The 22,748-nt window shown below is 43.2% G+C and overlaps 1 protein-coding gene across 2 annotated transcripts in view; it reads right to left on the reverse strand.

Moving 5' to 3' along the window:
• LOC122561200 (factor VII-activating protease-like) overlaps positions 1–22,748 on the reverse strand; it is a 50,621-nt gene that overhangs the window by 22,075 nt on the left and 5,798 nt on the right. The window contains exons 3-4 of one of the 2 annotated variants that reach the window (XM_043712775.2): positions 11,746–11,844; positions 7,676–7,783 (exon numbers count right to left, since the gene is read on the reverse strand). In XM_043712775.2, the coding sequence (XP_043568710.1) occupies positions 7,676–7,783; positions 11,746–11,844 (207 nt within the window). Of the gene's footprint in view, positions 1–7,675; positions 7,784–11,745; positions 11,851–22,748 lie in introns of both variants that reach the window. The other variant, XM_043712774.2, reaches the window with a different exon arrangement.

The raw sequence follows: 22,748 nt of genomic DNA on the forward strand, positions 1-22,748 counted from the left end.
CAGGTGAGTTTTTCCAACAATCGGCAATGGCTTCATGGTCATCATTAGATTCTTAATTCCAGATTTTTTTGTTGTAGATTGAATTCAAATTCCACCATCTGCTGTTGCGGGATATAAACCCAGGTCCCCAGAACATTACTCAAATCCCTGGATTTACAGACCAGCGATTATACCACTAGGCCATCGCCTCTCACTATGGAATTAGTGAAAGTCAATGTAGGAATCCATGAATATTGTAGCAACTGAGAAATGTTTCCCTACCACTTTAAAGATTGTAAAACAATTTTTAAAATTTTAAAGCTTTGAAAGCAAAGCAAATCATCGAAAACATAATTTCCTTGTTGTGGTGGGATTGTGGTAAAATAGAGTGACAAATCCAGATTGGCCAATCTTAATATGAGGATGAAAATTGCTCCACCTTTTAAGCTTTTGCACACGGACAATGTGGCAAGATTCTGACCAGGCAGTAGCAAGATGTCAGTTGATGCTCATTATTGCTGGTTAAATGCTTTGTTGTTGCGTCACTAATTCAGAGACTCTCATCTTACCAAACTCGTCAAACAAGTTCAATGTCAGGATTTAGCTTACCACCAGCTCTGAATGCTCTCTATGTTGGACATTCAGCAGCAACAATTCAAGGCACACTCCACGGGCATCAGCCACATGCAACCCTGATCCACAAATATTGGCAGCTGCCATACATTAGCCTTTAAGAACTCTCATGACCAATATCCAATCCACTTGTAGGATGTTTCCACAATTCAGTGTTGTACCTTGGGGTGCACCAGCAATTGTCATTGTAATGCTGCAGCAGCTGAGGACTCTTTGCTCACTGACATAGTGCTCACCCACTCTGAACCTAGCCAGATACTCACAGCAACCATACCTTACATTGCCTTTGCGCACTTTGCCCTTCAGCTAGAGCTACCTGCCTCGTAATACTGCTGTCTCACTGTGCCATTTAGTACACACACAAAACCTTGTCGTAGTTGTCAGCTGGCCTCAGTCGTGTTTTGCAGTTAGGTTTTGCTCAAGGGCTCCCAGCACAGTAAGTCAAAGGCAACCTCGGTACCAGTTCAGGGTCTGCTCGGGGTGGTCATGGTCAGGATCCTGTCCTCATAAGGGATGGGGAACTGAATCACCCCCCTTGATTGTTTCTGCCCTATTGTGGGCTGTTTTCCTCCTGACAGGAGATGAAAGTAGGTGATACAGCTATTACCTTTGGCACAGAGGGGGAAGTATCCCAAGTGAGTGAGTGGATATTACAGATAACATGCAGGGTTAGTGGTGTCAGGGGTCCAGGATGGGTGAGAATCAGTGTGGAAGTTGTTACAGGTAATAGTGACAGTGGTAGGACACGAGCCTAGGTGGCAGGTGGGTACAGCAGCAGAACTAGTGAGTATGAGGCATCAAAAAGAAGATGGTGCCACATACATTGTCCGAGTGGTGAAGGATATTGACCTTCCTACAGTGCTGGGCATTTCTTTAGAAAACTGAGTCAACTTTAACCCAGATGGTGACATCGGTCCAGTCAGGCATGAGGGAGGAGGGAATCCTGTGTCTCACCACTCCATTCAGCAGGACCTCTAGGAAACTGACCACAAAGTGGGGCAATAATATCCTTCAGTCCGTCATGTGTGAAGCAAATCTCAGGAACCATGCAGAGCTGCTTCGGACTGACAGTGTTTGTCCAAGTGCACCACAGGCTTCTGATGTGAGAACAAGGATCGATAATCTTTAGGTGGATGCCGCAGAGTTGATGAATGTTTGGAGGAACTGTGTGTGGTAAGATGGGGCCAGGATGAGCTCTTGATGAGCACCATAGGAGTCCGGTAGATAAAAAATGAGGCATAAAGTGTGGTGCTGGAAAAGCACAGCTGGTCAGGCAGCAACCAAGGAGCAGGAGAGTTGACGTTTTGAGCAGAAGCTCTTCATCAAGACCCTCTACAACCCTCTACAAGAAATTAATGAGGCATGTTTGGTAAGATATGGTCAGATATCTGCTAGGCCTCGTGCCAACAAACCCTCCAAAAAAATCTGACTCAACTCAGACCTAGCTTGAAAGAAAGATTCCGCCCGTAGTCTTATTTTTTTATACATGCTGAATGAAGCCTTGCAAAACAATATCTTCTAAAAACATCTGAAAGACTGTGGAGTTGCCTGCACAAGGTACAAAAGGGATTGCTGTTGACTGAGGTCAGGACGTCAAATGAAAATTGGTAAGATCAGATTTGGTTACTTGCAGCTTCAATAACATACTAGCAAGGAGCAAGTTATTGGAGATCCGGGAAAATAAACTAAATAAATAAAATAACCTTGAACATTGTTTCACAAATTTATTTTTGTATTGCATGGGGCAAAGTTTGAACTACTGCTGCCTACGTTTTTTTGTACAAAGAAAGTCAAAAAACACAAACCCAATCATCAATGTTATGCAATAAAATCAATACCATTTGTTTAAGATGTGTTGAGGAGAATCAGGAATAATGTTGTCCTCTAAATTCAAAAGTGGGAGAACTGCCTGACTTCCATTATAATTTGTGACTTTATAGCAAAATCATAGGCTCTTGCAGTTTTAAAATCGGGAACTTCTGAAAATTTGATTGATGAAGTACTACTGTTAATGAAGTAATTAGTCTTAATTTACTCTCCAATATATACTGTATACTTACAGTACAGAGTGTCTGTTGCCTAAAAGACAAACTGCTTGAATACAGTAAAGTTTCAAGGGAATGTCTGGAAACTTGTGGGACAGTAGCTCAGTGGTTAGTACTGCTGCCTCACAGCCCTAGGGTCCCAGGTTCAATTCCAGCCTCAGGCAACTGTCTGTGTGGAGCTTGCATATTCTTCCTGTGTCTGCATGGGTTTCCTCCCTCAGTCCAAAGATGTGCAGGCCAGGTGAATTGGCCCATAATGTTAGGTGCATTAGTCAGAGGGAAATGGGTCTGGGTGGGTTACTCTTTGGAGGATCACTGTGGACTTGTTGGGCCGAAGGGCCTGTTTCCACACTGTAGGGAATCTAATCTAATCTAAATATAGGAGGCTGACGATCTTCATTGTCATGTGGAGATGCTGGTGTTGGACTGGGGTGTTCATAGTTAGAAGTCCCACAACACGAGGTTATGGCCCAACAGGTATATTTGAAATCACAAGTTTTCGAAGCTCAGTCAGGTGAAATGGCCTGACGAAGGAGCAGTGTTCTGAAAGTTTGTAAGTTCAAATAAATCTTTTCTTCTATATCCTGATATCGTGTGATTTCTGACTTTGATCTTCACTGTGACAGGAAGTGCAAAGCTGTTTTGCTGATGACCCTCATTGGTTGTTGTGGTGCAAGTCACACATCTTATCCACAAATTCTGATGAAATTTTGAGATCCATGAGCAGCACATGTCCAAGGAGTTGACTCTCTGGTGGCAGATTCTATGGAGTAGTGAATCAAGCATCTTCAGTGCCTTCTGTAGTTACTTGTCTCATGTAGCTCCATAGTGATATCCCCAGTATTTGCCATGACACCCAGGAATTTGGCAGGATATTTCAATGCAGCTTTTTTAGCAATGTCTGATATTTCAATATCTTCCCCCTTTCAAACTGAGAAATGCCCGGGGTAAAGTAATGATTGACTACTAAATAAAAAAACTGAAAGAACTGCGGATGCTCTAAATCAGAAACAAAAACAGACGTTGTTGGAAAAGCTCATCAGGTCTGTGAAATCAGTTAAAGTTTTAGGCCACTGCACCCGAAATGTTAACTCTGATTTCTCTTCACAGAAACTGCCAAACCTGCCAAAAGCTGCAGCTTTTCCAGCAATTTTTAGGCTTTTGTTTCTAATTATTGATTTCATTGTCCATCTTAAGAATGGTGACAATATTTCACATGATGATATCTATAAGGCTTTAACATACAAAATGGGTGGACTACTTTTTCATTAATATTTATTAATCCACTTTTGAAAGAATCAGAATCCTCAGATCATAGGCAAATACCTTTGGACTATGTTCCTTTGTGAGCATATAGCTTATTTTCCTCAAATTGGTAAAGTGAGAAAGAAATAATGCCTATTTCATGAAGGATAATTTTAGACTCATAGAACAATACAGTTTGAAGGGTCATTCATCCAATCATTTGTAGTTTCTCCCTTCTCAAGACCATTACATTTTATCCCACTCTACCAACGATTCCCAAGTTTCTGTTTCTCTTTTCTTTTCATGTATTTGTCATACTGTTTTTAAAATTAAGATTAAATCCAATACTCTATGATTCCAAATGTTAACCATGCATCACACAAAGCTATGTTTCCTCATGTTTTGAGAATTTCGGAAAAAGGAGTGGAATCAGACTATTTGGCCCCTTAAACTTGCCCTGCCATTCAGTAAGTTCATGGCTGATGTGTTTTGATTTTGAATTCCACATTCTTATCAATTCCCAGTAATCTATGATTCTCTTGCCTAACAAAATATGTCTACCTCTGCCTTAAAATTATTCAATTACATGACTTCTGAGCTAGAGTTCCCAAGTTACAGAGTTGTCTGAGAGAGAGCAATAGTCTCCTTCTTTCCATCCTAAAAGAACAGCCCTCTATTTTAAAACAGTGCCCTAGTTCTTGACTCACCCAGAAGAGGAAGCATCCTTTCAATGTTCACCGTTAAGATCTTATGCACTTCAATCAAGTTGCCCTTCACTTTTCTAAACTCAACTGGAAATAAACCTAGCCTGACCACCTGCTCATTCCATGTAACAATTTGGTATTTCTCCTCTGAATTACTTCCAATGTACTCATATTCTTCTTCAAATAAGGAGGCCAAAGCAGCACACAGCATTCAAGACTAATGTATAACTAATGTATAACATTCACACTTTAATGTTCTATTCTGCTTTGCAATAGCAAATGTCCATTCATTAGCTTTCTGGATTACCTAGCTCTCCTAGACATAAGATAATTAATATTCTGATCTTCATTCTTCCCACCAAAGTGGCCAATTTCTAATTTTCTCACATTATACATCACCTGTTCAATTTTGGTCCACTCTCACAAGCTATTCAAATCAGTCTTCAATATCAATGCATCCTCTTCAGAACATATGTTCCTACTTATCTTTGTGTCATGTATAAATTTGGCTATCACATCTTTGATCTCCTCATCTAAAGTCATTGATATGAATTGTAAAATGTTAAAGTCCCAGCACAGAACCTTTCAAGAACCCACTTGCCACATCCTGCCAATCAAAAAAAGATCAATTTATGAATACTCTCTGTTTTCTGACATCCAACCAATCCTCTATACATATTAATATAGCACCCTCTTATACCATGAGCTTCTACTCTGTGTGATGATATTTTATGTTATATTGTGTGACATGTCTTCTGGAGATCCAAGTATAGTCCATTCACACAATCCCTAAATCCACAGCATATGTTGTTCCTTCAGAGAATTCCAATAAATTAGTTACTGATTTCCTTTTCACACAACAATGCTGACTCTTCCTGGTTACTTTGTGTGTTTCCAAGTGCCTAGTTATAATGATTGATTTTGACATCTTCCCCATGATACACATCCAGCTAACTGGCTTATAGACTTCTGTTTTTTTTGGCCTCTTTCCCTTTTTGAACAGACTTTTATATTGTTTCAGTCTAGTCTGTTGGAACCTTTCTAGAATCTAGTGAATTTTGGAAATTTAACACCAAAGCATTTGCCATCAGTTTTGGAAAATTACTGCCAATGCATTTAATTGGCACCACTTTTAAGATTCTAGGATGAAATACACCAGGACCCAGAGATTTATCAGTCTGCATCTCCAACAGTTTGTTCAGTACTGCTTTCTGTGATTATAATTTCTCAAAGCTCCTTTCTTCCTTCACTCTCCTGAATTACAATTATTCCTGGGAATTTTTTTGTATACTCTATACTGAAGACAAAAGCAAAATATTTGTTCACATCATCTGTAATTTCCTTATTATCCGCTATTAGCTCCCTTTGGCCTTCTCAGGAGCAGCAACATTCACTTGTCTTACTCTTCTTTTTTTAGTACCTATAGAAAGTATTACAATGCAATCTTACAGTGAAGCTACCAAGCTTCCCCTCATACTCTCATTTATTTCTGTTGATTAATCTTTTAAGTATTCTCTGCTTTTTTTATATTTTGCTTAATCTATTGATCTGTCACTCACTTTTGCACAATTATATTATTTTTCCTTACATTTAATACTTTCCTTAATTAATTTAGTTGACCATAGATGATAGGTCCTCCCATTGGTCCTTTCTTGGAATTTTTGAAGTTGAAATATATTTACGCTGAGTGTTCTAAAATATTCCCTTAAATATTTGCTACTGGCTTTCTACTGATTTATGTCCTAGACTAGAATACTAGTTTACTTCAACTTTCATGTCGACATTGCTTTTCTTGTTAAAGTTTAAAATATTGGTCATGGACCCTCTCTTCTCCTGTTCAAACTGGATGTAAAATTCAATCATACTGTAGTTACTACTACCTAGAGGTGTCTTTACACTGAGATCATGAATTCATCCTGATTACACAATGTCACTTTAATATAACCTATTCTCTGGTTGGTTCCAGAATGTGCTGCTTTAAGAAGCTATCTTGAAAGTGTTCCTTGAACCCTCCACCTAAACTCTTATAACCAGTATGATTTTTCCAGTTTATATGTGATTATTGTCCTCCCTTTATCACAAGTAGCCAATATTTTCTTTTCATACTTCACCCTACATTGGGTGAATGTCAACATCCGATAGACCTTTCTCACTGATGATACTTTGCCCAATTATTTCTCTTTATTTATTCACTCTATCTAAACCTGTCATAATTTCAAATGCCTTTATCAAATTTCCTCTTGTTCTTTTCTGCTCTCAGGAGTGTAATCTTAACTTCTCTATGTAACTCTAAGTGTCATCCCCAGAAATGACTTGTAAAATCTTTCTGTGCCCATTTCAAAGCTTACACATCATTCCTATAGTTTAGTGCCCAGAATATGGCATAGCAATCCAGCTGGAGACAAACTATGGTGTTATACAAGTTTAGCTTCACTTCCTGGTTTTGGTACTCTATGTTTCTACTTATAAAGCATGGGCTTTTTGCCGAAATAGCTGATATGCTAATATGTTACACTAAATGCTTTGGTGATCTGTCCTATCACCTTCAAAGATCTGTGCACAAAACCCCTCTAATCATTTATATTATAAGGCTTCTAAAAGTTGCCATTACAATTAATGAGAAAGGTATTTCTTTACATTTATACTTGGCAATATACACAGCACATGCACAATTTGTTTGCAACTTATAAAAATTGATTTGACTTCATTAAAATATATTTTAAATATAATATTCAGTATGTTAAGCATCTTCAGATATTTTGCCCTTCAGGAAGAAAGAAACAAAGAGGAAAACACCAAGGATTCATGTTACCCAATGTGATTTGAGCTACAATATAGGAAAAATACATTATTGAATGATATTCAAACCAATAGCAATAAAAATTGGAGAAAGATGAAGTATTCTGGGCTGAACCAAATCATGGATTTCATTTCAGTCAATTTATGCTTAGTCTATTATCTTAAACTTAATAGTTTTACTTTGCTTTTCTTTTTAACTTTATTGCTTGCCAAACATTAAAACTTGGCAATAAATGAATTATAAAAGACACTGTTTAGAAAGATGGTTACTTATTTGACACGTCCTTCCTGCATAAAATGGATGACAATGGCACACAAATGTTTGGCCTTTCGTTTCACAGGTACCCCCATTGTCACAAGGATTTGTTAAACAAGGATCTGGAAAAAAGGTTGAAGTAACATTGTTAGTTTTCACATGGTTTAATCGTGGAACTCAGTACATGAATTAATAATAACTTACAGTCTAAAGGCAACAATTGGGTATATATTACTTCAAAACACTAAGCAAGGCAGAGGCCAAAAGGAACATATTTCTTCAAGTTGCTACTGTTATCATCCAGAGTGATTACAATTGGATAGAAGAATTAAATCTTTTTGCTTTTTGCTCCAAATGGGGGAAGGTTTGGGGTGGGGAAGACGGCATCGGAAGTTGGGGAGACCATTGTAATTGGAAATAGCAGAGGAGGGAGCAGCATGAGGGGGAGATCATGGTTGCAGCTAGGGACGGGGAGGTGACTTGGGAAGGTAAATGTATATGGGAGATGGACAGCTTGGGAGGAGGAGAAATGCATGTGAGGTATGGAATGGGAGTTAAGGATAAGAGGATGAAGGCAGGCTTGGGACATGTGAAATGGGGGATTGGGATAGCATAGGGAAAAGGCACATGTTGGGGAATAGGATAGAATTGATCGGAGAGAAGTGTGAGGAATATGTGGACATGGTATGAGAGGGATATTAGAGGAAAGATAGAATGGCATGAGATGGGAATTTAAAGAAGTACCCATTGTAATAAGCTAAAAATCACACAACACCAGGTTATAGTCCAACAGCATTATTTGGAAGCACTGGCTTTCAGAACCCTGCTTCTTCATCAGGTGGTTGTGGAGAATAAAATTGTAAGACGCAGAATTCATAGCAAAAGATTACACAGTGATGCAACTGAAATGATATATTGAAAAAGACTTGGATTATTTGTTAAGTCTCTCATCTTTTAGAATGACAATGCTGGTTTCAGTTCTTTCACATGTAAATCCCAGAACTTTTTTCAAAGTTACATACTCAAGTGAACTTTAACAATAGGTACCACGTCAACTCAGATAATGCATTGAAGGTGTGAGGTGTGTGTCCAAATGTTCAGACTGATTCCATTTCTAAAAAAAGGGATTTACTGAATCTTACATGGATTTATGCAGTTTTTGAGCAAAAGAAAATGTAATATGAAATGTAAAATCAAATACCAGGGATGTATATTAGGGTCTATGACTGCACTGTGCTCTGGAGTTGGGTCATTCATGCCATTGGTAAGAGTGAGTTTGTTTTCATAATATGTTTAGTCTCATCCTCATCACTGGAGTGATTGATGCACCACAGTGTTTACTATACATTTCATTTTACCATACAAATCTCATTTTAAATTAGCTCCCATCACTTAGTTCTAGTGAGGTGCAGGTGGGGCCGAGGGGGCTGCTCAGCTGTTTCCTCTGGACCAGTTTGCACCAGTTGTTAAAGCAGAGAAGGTGGCAACTGACAAGAAAGAGAGTGGTATGCCAGCAGCTCACATTATCCAGCTCAGCAATTACGGGACCTGTAAGGTTTTTAACAAAGGGAACTGGAAAGACAGTTTGTAACCAATTTCTGAGAAATAGAGCAAGCATTAGGTCCCTCATTAACAGATGATAAAAAGAATGACTGCAGATGCTGGAAACCAGAGTCTAGATTAGAGTGGTGCTGGAAAAGCACAGCAGTTCAGGCAGCATCCGAGGAGCTGTAAAATCGACGTTTCAGGCAAAATCCCTTCATCAGGAATACAGGCAGAGAGTCTGAAGGGTGGAGAGATAATTGAGAGGAGGGTGGGGGTGGGGAGAAAGTAGCATTGAGTACAATAGGTGAATGGGGGAGGGGATGAAGGTGATAGGTTGGGGGAGGGTGGAATGGATAGGTGGAAAAGAAGATAGGCAGGTAGGACAAGTCATGGGGACAGTGCTGGAAGTTTGGAACTGGAGTGAGGTGGGGAAGGGGAAATGAGTAAAGTGTTGAAGTCCACATTGATGCCCTGGGGTTGAAGTGTTCCAAGGCGGAAGGTGAGGCGTTCTTCCTCTAGGTGTCTGGTGGTGAGGGAGCGGCGGTGAAGGAGGCCCAGGACCTCCATGTCCTCAGCAGAGTGGATTTGAAATGTTGGCCACAGGGCGGTGTGGTTGATTGGTGCGGGTGTCCAGGAGATGTTCCCTAAAGCGCTCTGCTAGGAGGCGCCCAGTCTCCCCAATGTAGAGGAGACTGCATCGGGAGCAACGGATGCAATAAATGATATTAGTGGATGTGCAGGTAAAACTCTGATGAATGTGGAAGGCTCCTTTAGGGCCTTGGATAGAGGTGAGGGAGGAGGTGTGGGCGCAGATTTTGCAATTCCTGCGGTGGCAAGGGAAGGTGCCAAGATGGGAGGGTGGGTTGTAATGGTTTGTACCTGGACCTGACCAGGTAGTCACGGAGGGAACGGTCTTTGTGGAAGGCAGAAAGGGGTGGGGAGCGAAATATATCCCTGGTGGTGGGGTCTGTTTGGAGGTGGCAGAAATGTTGGCGGATGATTTGGTTTATGCGAAGGTTGGTAGGGTGGAAGGTGAGCACCAGGGGCGTTCTGTCCTTGTTACGGTTGGAGAGGTGGGGTCTGAGGGCGGAGGTGCGGGATGTAGACAAGATGCGTTGGAGGGCATCTTTAACCACGTGGGAAGGGAAATTGCGGTCTCTAAAGAAGGAGGCCATTTAGTTTGTTCTGTGGTGGAACTGGTCCTCCTGGGAGCAGATACTGCGGAGGCGGAGGAATTGGGAATACAGGATGGCATTTTTGCAGGAGGTAGGGTGGGAAGAGGTGTAATCAAGATAGCTGTGGGAGTCGGTGGGTTTGTAAAAAATGTCGATGTCAAGTCGGTCATCATTAATGGAGATGGAGAGGTCCAGGAAGGGAAGGGAGGTGTCAGAGATGGTCCAGGTAAATTTAAGGTCAGGGTGGAATGTGTTGGTGAAGTTGATGAATTGCTCAACCTCCTCATGGGAGCACGAGGTGGTGCCAATGCAGTCATCAATGTAGCGGAGGAAGAGGTGGGGAGTGGTGCCAGTGTACTTATGGAAGATGGACTGTTCTACGTAGCCAGCAAAGAGACAGGCAAAGCTGGGGCCCATATGGGTGCCCATGGCTACCCCTTTGGTCTGGAGGAAGTGGGAGGATTCGAAGGAGAAATTGTTAAGAGTGAGGACCAGTTCGGCCAAATGAATGAGAGTGTTGGTAGAAGGGTACTGTTGGGGACGTCAGGAGAGGAAGAAGCGGAGGGCTTGGAGGCCCTGGTCATGGCGGATGTAGGTGTAGAGGGATTGGATATCCATGGTGAAGATGAGGCATTGGGGGCCGGGGAAACGGAAGTCTCATTAACAGATTCAAGGGCCAAAAGCACTTTAAAGATGGCCACCAAGAAGGCTCAATATCAATTTTGCATGATTTGGAGATACCGGTGTTGGACTGGGGTGTACAAAGTTAAAAATCACACAACACCAGGTTATAGTCCGACAGGTTTAATTGGAAGCACACTAGCTTTCGGAGCGATGCTCCTTCATCACCTGATGAAGGAGCGTCGCTCCGAAAGCTAGTGTGCTTCCAATTAAACCTGTTGGACTATAACCTGGTGTTGTGTGATTTTTAATATTGTATGAGGCATCTTTCTGGTATTATGGGTCAAGCACTCCAAAATGAAACATTTTTGTGATTAGAATGGCAAAATTGAGATTTATTGACTTCTTTTATATGTTAAATCTATGACTTCTTATTGAGCTTGCCAGAGTTATTACATCTTTGAAATTTCTTGAAATCGCTTCCATATCACAGGTCATGTGGTGAAAACTACAATTACAACTATATATATTCATTGTACCTTCAGAAAAACAGGAGCAGCTCTGAAGATATTCCTAGTGGTGGCCAAGTTTTATAACTTTTTAAACAATTTCAAGACAGAGTACTGATGCATTAATTGTTTACATTTGTGTGTTGCAAAATGAACAGCATTGAAATTTAAAAGCAATAATCAGATATTCTATCTTACTGCCACCATAAAAATTGTCAAAAAAATTGTAAAAACCTTCTTCCTCAGAATCATCAAATAACCAGTCATTGTTGGTTGAATTTTGGACTTCATCTTCATCATCAAAATCTGGATCATCAGGGTCAACTTCGTCATCTGTTTCTTGAGAAAACGTTTGGAATTTATTCAGTTCCATATGAAGTTGTTGAATGACATGTTCATTTAACCAGTTAAATAATATTGTGCATGAATGATGAAGTTACTGAAGAAATAGTTGAGTGTCCCTCATAGGTAGAATCAACAAGTATTTAACAGTTACATTTAGTGTTTGATTTATACTTCCAACATTTCTATGATACAGTGACAGTGTAATAAAACTGAAGAATATTTGGAAAGATTAGGGTGGCATGGTGGCTCAGTGGTCAGCACTGCTGCGTCAGAGTGCCAGGGACCCTGGTTTCAATTCCATCTTTGGGCGATTGTGTGAAGTTTGCACGTTCTCCATGTGTCTGTGTGGGTTTCCTCCTGCAGTCCAAAGATGTGCAGATTAGGTGGATTGGCCATGCTAAATTTCCTATGGTATTCAAGGAGGTGTAGGAGTGGTGGATTAACCAATGGAAATATAGAGTAGGGGTGTGGAGCTGGGTGGGATGCTCTTTGGAGGGATTGGTGTGGACTTGAAGGGCTGAATAGCCTGCTTCCACATTATAGGGATCCTGTGTTTTGGTCGATTAAGATGTGATGCTTAATGATATGTTTAATGACTGATTCTGGAATTCTTGTGCTCAGACACAGATGTTATTTTAATCCTAAATTAAATCTTATATTTCATGTCAACAAAATAACAAACATTTATCACCTCATGTTTTGTGCCAAAATATTTATCTCCATGTTTATCTGGGTGGTTTAGCATTTTCAAAGATATCTAACACAAATTCAATTGTCAACAGACTATTTCTGACTTTTGGCTTGACACTCAAATTCATCATTTCTAGCAATCCATTTGATATTCTCAATATTGGTAATCAAGTTTTCAAAGACAGAGATAAAAGAATGGACAGGCTCACACAAAAACAATGGGGGAGAACTTGGCTAAGGGCTGCAAATAGGGACAAGGTTCTGTTCTTCAAAAACAAGAGTTGGATCATCGCAGACTTTGGAACAGCTCATTTCCTAAGTAAGATTTTGAATATTTTCAGTACTACTGAAGATGCGAATGCATCCTCATTAAATTTTCTGCTGAAGTTATTGAATACCATGTTCATTTCATCATTGACAAATCATACGAATCAGGAGTACCCATCAAGCATGCCCCACCATTCAATAAGATCATGGCTGAGCTGTTTGTGGTTTGAATTCCACATTCCCGTCCACCCAACAATCTTGGATTCCCTTACCTAACAAGAATATTTCTCCTCCTGACTTAAAAATCTTCAATGACAGCAACCTGACTGTCTTCTGGAACAAAGAGTTCCAAAGTTACACAACTGTCTAAGAAAAAAGAAATCCTTATCGTTGCCTAAAAAAGAAACATCTAGTTTTTAAATACAGACTCCTAGTTCTGGCTAACATGCACTAATCCATGTTCATCTTGTCAAAATTGATTAGCATCTTAAAAGCTTCAATCATGTCATCCATCACTCTTGTAAACTCCAGTGGAAATAAATTTAGTCTGTCCAAGCTTTCTTTGTAACACAGCTTGCTTATTCCAGTTATAAATCTAGTAAACCTTATCTGAAGTGACTTTCTTAAAGAAGGAGACCAAAACTACACACAGATGTGGCTCACCAATGCCCTGATAACTGAAGCATAACATCCTTGCTTTTATGTTCAATTCCCCCTGTAATAACGGATAGCATTCCATTGGCCTTCTTAATTACTTGCTGTACCCGCACACTAAATCTTTTGTGACTCATGTTCTCGAACAGCTCGATCCCTCTGAACCCCAACCTTCTGCAGTCCTTCTCTAATTAAGTAATCCACTGATTCTTATGCTTCCTGCCAAAATGAACAACTTTTCATTTCCCACATTACTCTCCATATGCCAACTAGCTCAATCTGCCTGTGTCTGCCTGCCTCCTCCTTATGTCCTTTTCACAACATAATTTCCCACCTACCTTTGTGCCATTTGTAAATTTGGCTACCATGCTTTCGCTCACCTCATCTAAATCATTGGTATAAGTTGTAAAATGCTGAAGTACCAGCACAGAACCTGCTGAGCCTCAGTCATCAGACGCTGCCAATTAGAAAAAGATCTATTTATGGTAATCTTTGTTTCTGCCAGCCAGCCAACCTTCCATCTGTGCTGATAGGTCCTCACTACATCATAGATTCCTACTTTGAGCAATGACCTTTTATGTGGCACATTGTCAAATACCCTCTGGAAATTCAAATATAGTTCAGGGTCCCCTTTGTTCACATGCTATCCTCTTAAAAAATTCTAATAAGTTAGTTAAACATGATTTACCTTTCACTAAACCAGGTTTAGTGATTCCTGAAGAAGGGCTAATGCCCGAAACGTCGATTCTCCTGTTCCCTAGATGCTGCCTGACCTGCTGCGCTTCTCCAGCAACACATTTCCATCTCTTTCACTAAACCATTTTGGCTCATCTAATTACCTTGAGTTTTAATGTACGCACAGCAATAACCAACTTAATGATCCATTCTAATATCTTCTCCATGATAGATGTCATGCTATATAGCCTAAAGTTTCTTGTTTTCTGACTCCCACCTTGTTTGACCAGAATCTAATGAATGTTGGGAAATTAACACCAATGCATGCAACTATCTCATTGGTGACCTCTTTTAAGAGTCTAAATTAAATTTATTAGGCCTCAGAATCTTGACAGTCTACAGCTCCATTACTTTACTCAGTGTTGCTTCCCTAATGATTGTTCCTTTGACATATGGCTCATGAATGATGACACTTCTGAAGGGATGTCCAGCTCTTCCTCAATAAGTATTCAAACATTTCAGCTGATATGGAAAATTGGTGTTGCTTGCACTTACTTTCTGCATTATCCCCACTCTTTTTGATTAAGTTAAGACTAGTTAAGCTTGTGAATGATTCACACTGATCTAACCCATCTTGCATACTTCAAAATGGTATAAGCAGAATGGTTAAATATTTCCAAATATTATTGGTTTTATGCTGGTTCTTTCCTCTGAGTCATCAGCAGGGTGGGTTTAGACCATAAAATACAGCAGCAGCATTAGGCCATTTGGCCCATTGAGTCTGCTCCAGAATGTGATCATGGCTGATATGTTTCTCAATCCCATTCTCCTGCTTTTTCCCCGTGACCTTTGATTCCCTTTCTAATCAAGAACTAGCTCTGTCTTAAAGAGTCTCAATGACTTAGCCTTCACTACCTTCTGCGAAAATGACTTCCATAGATTCACCACCCTCTGGCTAAAGAAATGTCTCTTCCTCTCAGTTCGAAAGAGACTGTACTGTTGAATCCTAGCCTCTTCAACTCGAGGAATCATCTTCTCCACATTGACTCTTTGGTTTGGTATTCTGACTTAGAAGCGGACAGCACCTCTTACAGAATTGGTGTATTAGCTAAAAAAAGTGATGGAAATTTAATTTTCATGACTAAATCAGTGATATGATACCTTGAGCAATGGCTGAAGATGCGAGAGTGTGATTACCTCTGTATTCATACAATGCACTGGAAGTCTTACCAGAAGAGGTGGAAAGGAGAAACGATATTCTGTATCTGGAGGGAGATAGGGAATCCTCCAGACACATCCTTAGGAGGCAGTGGGAACAAGTGGTGGTGAAAGTAGATATTATGAATGTTGCGATAGGAACCCAAAAGGAGCACAAGATGAAGTTTAATGATTTCACAGAGATTGACAAGATACGTGATTTCATTTTCAATAGCCTCAGTTATTGCTCAATTCACTACAACAATATCACTCACCTATCATCAATCAGGACTATACCCTAATATTCATTTGCTCTCCCTCACCATCACTCACTGAGCACAGTTGCATGCCTTGCAAACAATAATACACCACTTGCTCATTCTGATAGCTAGTTGAAACTTTATTGCTGGAACAGCACAGCAGGTCAGGCAGCATCCAGGGAACAGGAGATTCGACGTTTCGGGCACAGGCCCTTCTTCAGGAATGAGCAGAGAGTGTTCAGCAGGAGAAGATAAAAGGTAGGGAGGAGGGACGTTGGAAATGTGATAGGTGGAAAGAGGTCAAGGTGAGGGTGATAGGTCGGAGTAGGATGGAGGCGGAGAGGTCAAGAAGAAGACTGCAGGTCAGGAAGGCGGTGCCGGGCTGGAGGGATTCGGCTGAGACAAGGTGGGGGGAGGGGGGATGAAGAAACTGGTGAAGTCCAAGTTCATCCCCTGTGGTTGGAGGGTTCCCAGTCGGAAGATAAGACGCTCCTCCTCCGACCGTCGCGTTGTTGTGGTTTGGCGGTGGATGAGTCCAATGACCTGCATATCCTCGGTGGAGTGGGAGGGGGAGTTGAAATGCTGTGCTACAGGATGGTTGGGTTGGTTCGTCCAGGTGGCCCAGAGGTGCTCTCTGAATCGCGCCGCAAGTAGGCGGCCTGTCTCCCCAATATAGAGGAGGCCACACCGGCTGCAGCGGATGCAGTAGATGATGTGGGTGGAGGTGCAGGTGAATCTGTGGCGGATATGGAAGTTTCCTTTGGGGCCTTGGAGAGAAGTGAGGGGGGAGGTGTGGGCGCAAGTGTTGCACCTCCTGCGGTTGCAAGGGAAGGTGCCGGGAGTGGAGGTTGGGTCGGTGGGGGGTGTGGATCTGACAAGGGAGTCGCGGAGGGAGTGGTCTCTACGGAAAGCTGATAGGGGAGGGGAGGGAAATATATCCTTGGTGCTGGGGTCTTTTGGAGGTGGCGGAAGTGACGGCGGATGATGCGCTGTACATGGAGATTGGTGGGGTGGTAGGTGAGGACCAGTGGGGTTCTGTCCTGGTGGCGGTTGGAGGGGCGGGGCTCAAGGGCGGAGGAGCGGGAAGTGGAGGAGATGCGGTGGAGGGCACCGTCGACCACGTCGGGGGGGGGAAATTGCGGTCCTTGAAGAAGGAGGCCATCTGTGTTGTACGTATTTTGAACTGGTCCTCCTGGGAGCAGATGCGGCGGAGACGAAGGAATTGGGAGAATGGGATGGCGTTTTTACAGGGGGCAGGATGGGAGGAGGTGTAGTCCAGGTAGCTGTGGGAGTCGGTTGGTTTGTAGTAGATGTCCGTGTTGATTCGGTCGCCTGAGATAGAAACAGAAAGGTCTAGGAAGGGGAGGGAGGAGTCCGAGACTGTCCAGGTGAATTTGAGGTCGGGGTGGAAGGTGTTAGTGTAGTGGATGAACTGTTCAACCTCCTCTTGGGAGCACGAGGTAGCGCCGATACAGTCATCAATGTAGCGAAGGAAAAGATGGGGGGTGGGGCCAGTGTAGTTGCGGAAGATGGATTGTTCCACATACCCTACGAAGAGGCAGGCATAGCTGGGGCCCATGCGGGTGCCCATGGCTACTCCTTTTGTTTGGAGAAAGTGGGAGGATTGGAAAGAAAAGTTGTTCAGGGTGAGGACCAGTTCGGTCAGTCGAAGGAGGGTGTCGGTGGAAGGGTACTGGGTGGTACGGCGGGAAAGGAAGATGCGGAGTGCTTTGAGTCCTTCGTGATGGGGGATGGGCCCCAGCTATGCCTGCCTCTTCGTAGGGTATGTGGAGCATGGGCCCCAGCTATGCCTGCCTCTTCGTAGGGTATGTGGAACAATCCATCTTCCGCAACTACACTGGCCCCACCCCCCATCTTTTCCTTCGCTACATTGATGACTGTATCGGCGCTACCTCGTGCTCCCACGAGGAGGTTGAACAGTTCATCCACTACACTAACACCTTCCACCCCGACCTCAAATTCACCTGGACAGTCTCGGACTCCTCCCTCCCCTTCCTAGACCTTTCTGTTTCTATCTCAGGCGACCGAATCAACACGGACATCTACTACAAACCAACCGACTCCCACAGCTACCTGGACTACACCTCCTCCCATCCTGCCCCCTGTAAAAACGCCATCCCATTCTCCCAATTCCTTCGTCTCCGCCGCATCTGCTCCCAGGAGGACCAGTTCAAAATACGTACAACACAGATGGCCTCCTTCTTCAAGGACCGCAATTTCCCCCCTGACGTGGTCGACGGTGCCCTCCACCGCATCTCCTCCACTTCCCGCTCCTCCGCCCTTGAGCCCCGCCCCTCCAACCGCCACCAGGACAGAACCCCACTGGTCCTCACCTACCACCCCACCAATCTCCATGTACAGCGCATCATCCGCCGTCACTTTCGCCACCTACAAACAGACCCCAGCACCAAGGATATATTTCCCTCCCCTCCCCTATCAGCTTTCCGTAGAGACCACTCCCTCCGCGACTCCCTTGTCAGATCCACACCCCCCACCGACCCAACCTCCACTCCCGGCACCTTCCCTTGCAACCGCAGGAGGTGCAACACTTGCGCCCACACCTCCCCCCTCACTTCTCTCCAAGGCTCCAAAGGAAACTTCCATATCCGCCACAGATTCACCTGCACCTCCACCCACATCATCTACTGCATCCGCTGCAGCCGGTGTGGCCTCCTCTATATTGGGGAGACAGGCCGCCTACTTGCGGCGCGATTCAGAGAGCACCTCTGGGCCACCCGGACGAACCAACCCAACCATCCTGTAGCACAGCATTTCAACTCCCCCTCCCACTCCACCGAGGATATGCAGGTCATTGGACTCATCCACCGCCAAACCACAACAACGCGACGGTCGGAGGAGGAGCGTCTTATCTTCCGACTGGGAACCCTCCAACCACAGGGGATGAACTTGGACTTCACCAGTTTCTTCATCCCCCCTCCCCCCACCTTGTCTCAGCCGAATCCCTCCAGCCCGGCACCGCCTTCCTGACCTGCAGTCTTCTTCTTGACCTCTCCGCCTCCATCCTACTCCGACCTATCACCCTCACCTTGACCTCTTTCCACCTATCACATTTCCAACGCCCCTCCTCCAAGTCCCTCCTCCCTACCTTTTATCTTCTCCTGCTGAACACTCTCTGCTCATTCCTGAAGAAGGGCCTGTGCCCAAAACGTCGAATCTCCTGTTCCCTGGATGCTGCCTGACCTGCTGTGCTGTTCCAGCAATAAAGTTTCAACTTTGATCTCCAGCATCTGCAGACCTCACTTTCTCCTCCATTCTGATACCCATGTGTAATAAAGCATAATGCATGATGTACACTGGCAACATTGCCTCTCTTTTGCAGGAGAAGGTGATGCATGATAGGGGGAATATGCAATGTGCTGATGAGCGATTAGTGTGGCAGTCTGTTTTATGACACACTGAGGAGAGAGGCCTGGTCATCATAGGAACAAGAATTCTGATTCTGCAGTCACTCTGTCATCCTTAAATCTCTTCTGACATAGAAACTGCTGCTGTTGTTAAGTGGGTATGATGTGTTTTCTCCTCTCCCTTCCCTAATACCCAACCTCTACTCCTTTTTCATTTCAGATACCCTAGAACTGGAACATGCCCAGGTAGTGGAGAAAAAGATGCAAGACAAGAGATACTTATGAAATCTTACACTGCACTTGTTTGCTCAGATATTGACACATTTCACAGGCTTGGATAGAGGAGATCCTGCACATTGTGGGATATTGAGCAGAAATCTGTTGCAGCCAGGGCAAAGTGAAATTAGTATAGATACCAGCTCATGGAGATCAAAGTCAGACACATATCTGTTCGTTTATAAAGGACTTAGGTGAGGACATTTATAGGTCTGCAAAAGAAGGGTGTATCCAACCATACAGATCATGGAATCAATTAATTTGTACAGCGTAGAAACAGGCCCTTTGGCCCAACAAGTCCACATCGACCCTCTGAACAGTATCCCATCCAAACCCATTCCCCTAGCCCATTACTCTACATTTACCCTAACTAACACATCCCTGAACTCCATGGGCAATTTAGCATGGCCAAGCCACCTACCCTGCATACTTTAGATTGTGGGAGGAAACCGGAACACCCGGAAGAAACCCTCGCAGACCCGGAGAGTGGGAGCAAACTCCACACAGACAGTCATCCAAGGTGGGAATCGAACCCGGGTCCCAGGCACTGTGAGGCAGCAGTGTTAACACTGCCAGAAAACCTCCCTTTAATATCAGGAATCACACATTGACTTGGGATAGGAAATTGTACAAAGCTTGAACATCATCCCTTTCAAGATGTAATAGATGGCCACGTTCATCAGGGTGAAGTGTCTGATGGTCAATGCCTCAGCCTGCATTGATACACAAGCAGTAATGGTCTGAACTAAGGCTGGGCACTCAGATTGTTGCTACACAGTCTATTTGCAGTCATCATGGCTCTGGACTCTAAAACTGAAAGGAATTTTCAGGGTCTCACAACAGTCCATTGCTCTGCTCTTCAGCTGATTACTCAGGTTGCTGAGGCCACACCCAGGTTGAGGGGCAGAGACTGCCTACAGAACAAGCCTGTCGTTCTTTCTCAGGGCTTTTAGATTCCTGCATTCACTCTTCTCTTCCTATTCCTCCATTTTGTTGTTCTCCCATTTCTCAATGTTCATTTGACGTATGGTTGATGAGGGATTGCTCTTTCATAATGAGCAGGTTGTGTACTATAGAACACACTACCACAAATCTTGATAGTTACTTAGTGGAATACTGCAAGATTCCTCTAAAGCACTCTGGGCAGAAGGAGTATTTTTAAAGGATGGCAAAGGTGTTCTCTATAATGTTTGTTGTGATTGCCTGTCTCTCATTGGATATCTACTCTGTCTGTGTATGTGGGTTCTCGAGTAGTGATTAACGTCATGATTGGATAAATTTGTTGTCTGGTAGATAGCCTTTGATTTTTTTGCACTGGATCAAGTACAACTAGAACAGTGAATTGCTGCAGGATGAAATAATCATGACTAGCACCAAGACAATAGATGTTCACCTGTTTACTGACCAGCAAATTGAGACCCTGGAAACCCTTTCAGTTCTGAAGAATGGATGAATTTGTATGAGGCATAATGCAGGGTAAAGTTTACATGGTCAGTGTCTTCCCTCCATTAAAGGGAAGCTTGCATTCACAGCAAAGTCTAATGCTCACACACCTGCTTGCATCTGACATGTGGGAATGAGTACTAATTGCCTTTCTGTTTAGAGTGTCTCAATTATCTCTCATACTCAACAGTCTACTGCAAACCATGAGATGTTGCTGAAATCTTCAGTTTGAAAAGGGTCAAATGTATAAAAATTTACAGCCACAGGCAAGACAGTCTTTGTTCCATTTTGAGGTTGTAGTTGTGGCTAAAGCAGTCAATAGATTTCAACCAAAAGCATTTTAATGAAACAACATCGCATGCATTAGATCTACCTAAAGTTCAGGTAAGTGTGTTGTTTCCTAAGAATCTTAGGTGATTATGATCCTCTGTTGAGTTTCCTCTCCTCCTTCCTCCTCCTCCCTCTTCTGGCAGCTTGTCAAACTCTGTGTGATCTCTCCTCATGCACCCAGTCCTGTCAAGAGGGGGGGGCCTATTAGCTCACCTGAGGCACAAATGTCTAAGCCGCTGAGAAAGGACTTTAACTTCAGCCAGATCACTCCTTGAAACTTTAGACAAGTAAATAAAAGAGTCAAAAATCCATGCAATTTCATCAGCAGTTGGAAGAAATAACTCAGTGAGTTCCCTGTAAAAATAGAAATTGCTGGAAAAGCTCGGCAGGTCTAGCAGCACCTGTGGAGATACATCAGAGTTAACGTTTCGTGTCGAGTAACCTTTCTGCATAATTGATAGTAGCTAGGAAAATGCTGGTTTATATGCAGAAGATGGGCTGGGGATAAGGAGTAAATGATAGGTGGGGATCGAGGCCAAAGAGAGAGAAGAACAGTCAGACAGAGAAAGGAGTTGATAATGATTTGGTGAGGAGAGTGAATCACTGTTAATGGAGACTGTTAGTGACTAACAATGGGCTGTGTATATTAGCAGACTATGTGATAACAAGGCCAGGTGTGTGTGGGTTGGGGTAAGGACATGAAAGAGTTCATGCCCTAAAATTATTGAACTCCATATTGAGTCCGGAGGGCTGCAGGGTTCCCAAGTGGAAAATGAGGTGCTGTTCTTCCAGCTTGTGCTGAATTTCACTGGAGTACTGCAGCAAGCCTGAGACAGAGATGTTGGCCAGAGAACAGGATGATGTGTTAAAGTGGCAAGCAACTGGAAGCTCTGAGCCTTTTTTTGCAAACAGAATGGAAGTGTTCTGCAAAGCGGTCACCCAGTCTACGCTTTGTTTCCCCAGTGTAGAGGAGATCACATTGTGAGCAGCGACTGCAGTAGACTAGATTGTGTGGAGTGCAGGGAAAGTGCTGCTTCACCTGGAAGGTGTGTTTGGGCCCTTAAATACTGAGGAGACAGGAAGTAAACAGACAAGTGTTACACCTTTGGTGGTTGCAGTAGAGGATGCCATGAGGCTGTGGGAGGTGTTGGGAGTGAAGGAATAGTGGACCAGGGTGTCCCAGAGGGAACGATCCCAGCGGAAGGTGGATAAGGGAGGGGAGGGGAATATATATCTGGTCGTGGCATCTTGGTGGTGGTAGAATTGGTGGCTGATGATCCCCTGGATATAGATGCTAGTGGGATGGTAGGTAAGGACAAGGGGAACTCTATCGCTGTTGTGGGAGGGAAGAGAGGGGGTGAGAGCCACATTGTCGGAACATATGTAATGGAGACAGAGGAATTGGGACAATGAGATAGAGTCTTTATGGGAAGCAGGGTGTGAGGAAGTTGCCTGCAAGTATTGAATGTCCATTGTTTTGGGGTGGTGGACCATTAAGGAGCTATGGTTGGGTGTGAAGTGTTGGAGCGGTATTGCAGGGAGCTGCCTTAGTGCTATCAAATCAAGTTCAGTTCTATTTGGTGAAGAGAAGGACTTGTTTAGAGGAGACTTTTTTGAAAATGACAGCACAGCAACAGGTCAAAGCTGTATATTTGACCTGTAGGAAACCAATTAGTACTTAAAAATCTGGTGCTGTTGAGTTCTATTTTGCTCC

This window comes from Chiloscyllium plagiosum, unplaced genomic scaffold (assembly GCF_037043375.1).
Source record: "Chiloscyllium plagiosum isolate Xiang-an unplaced genomic scaffold, Cpla_swu_hap1 HiC_scaffold_22, whole genome shotgun sequence".
In the NCBI taxonomy this organism is placed as follows: Eukaryota; Metazoa; Chordata; class Chondrichthyes; order Orectolobiformes; family Hemiscylliidae; genus Chiloscyllium; species Chiloscyllium plagiosum.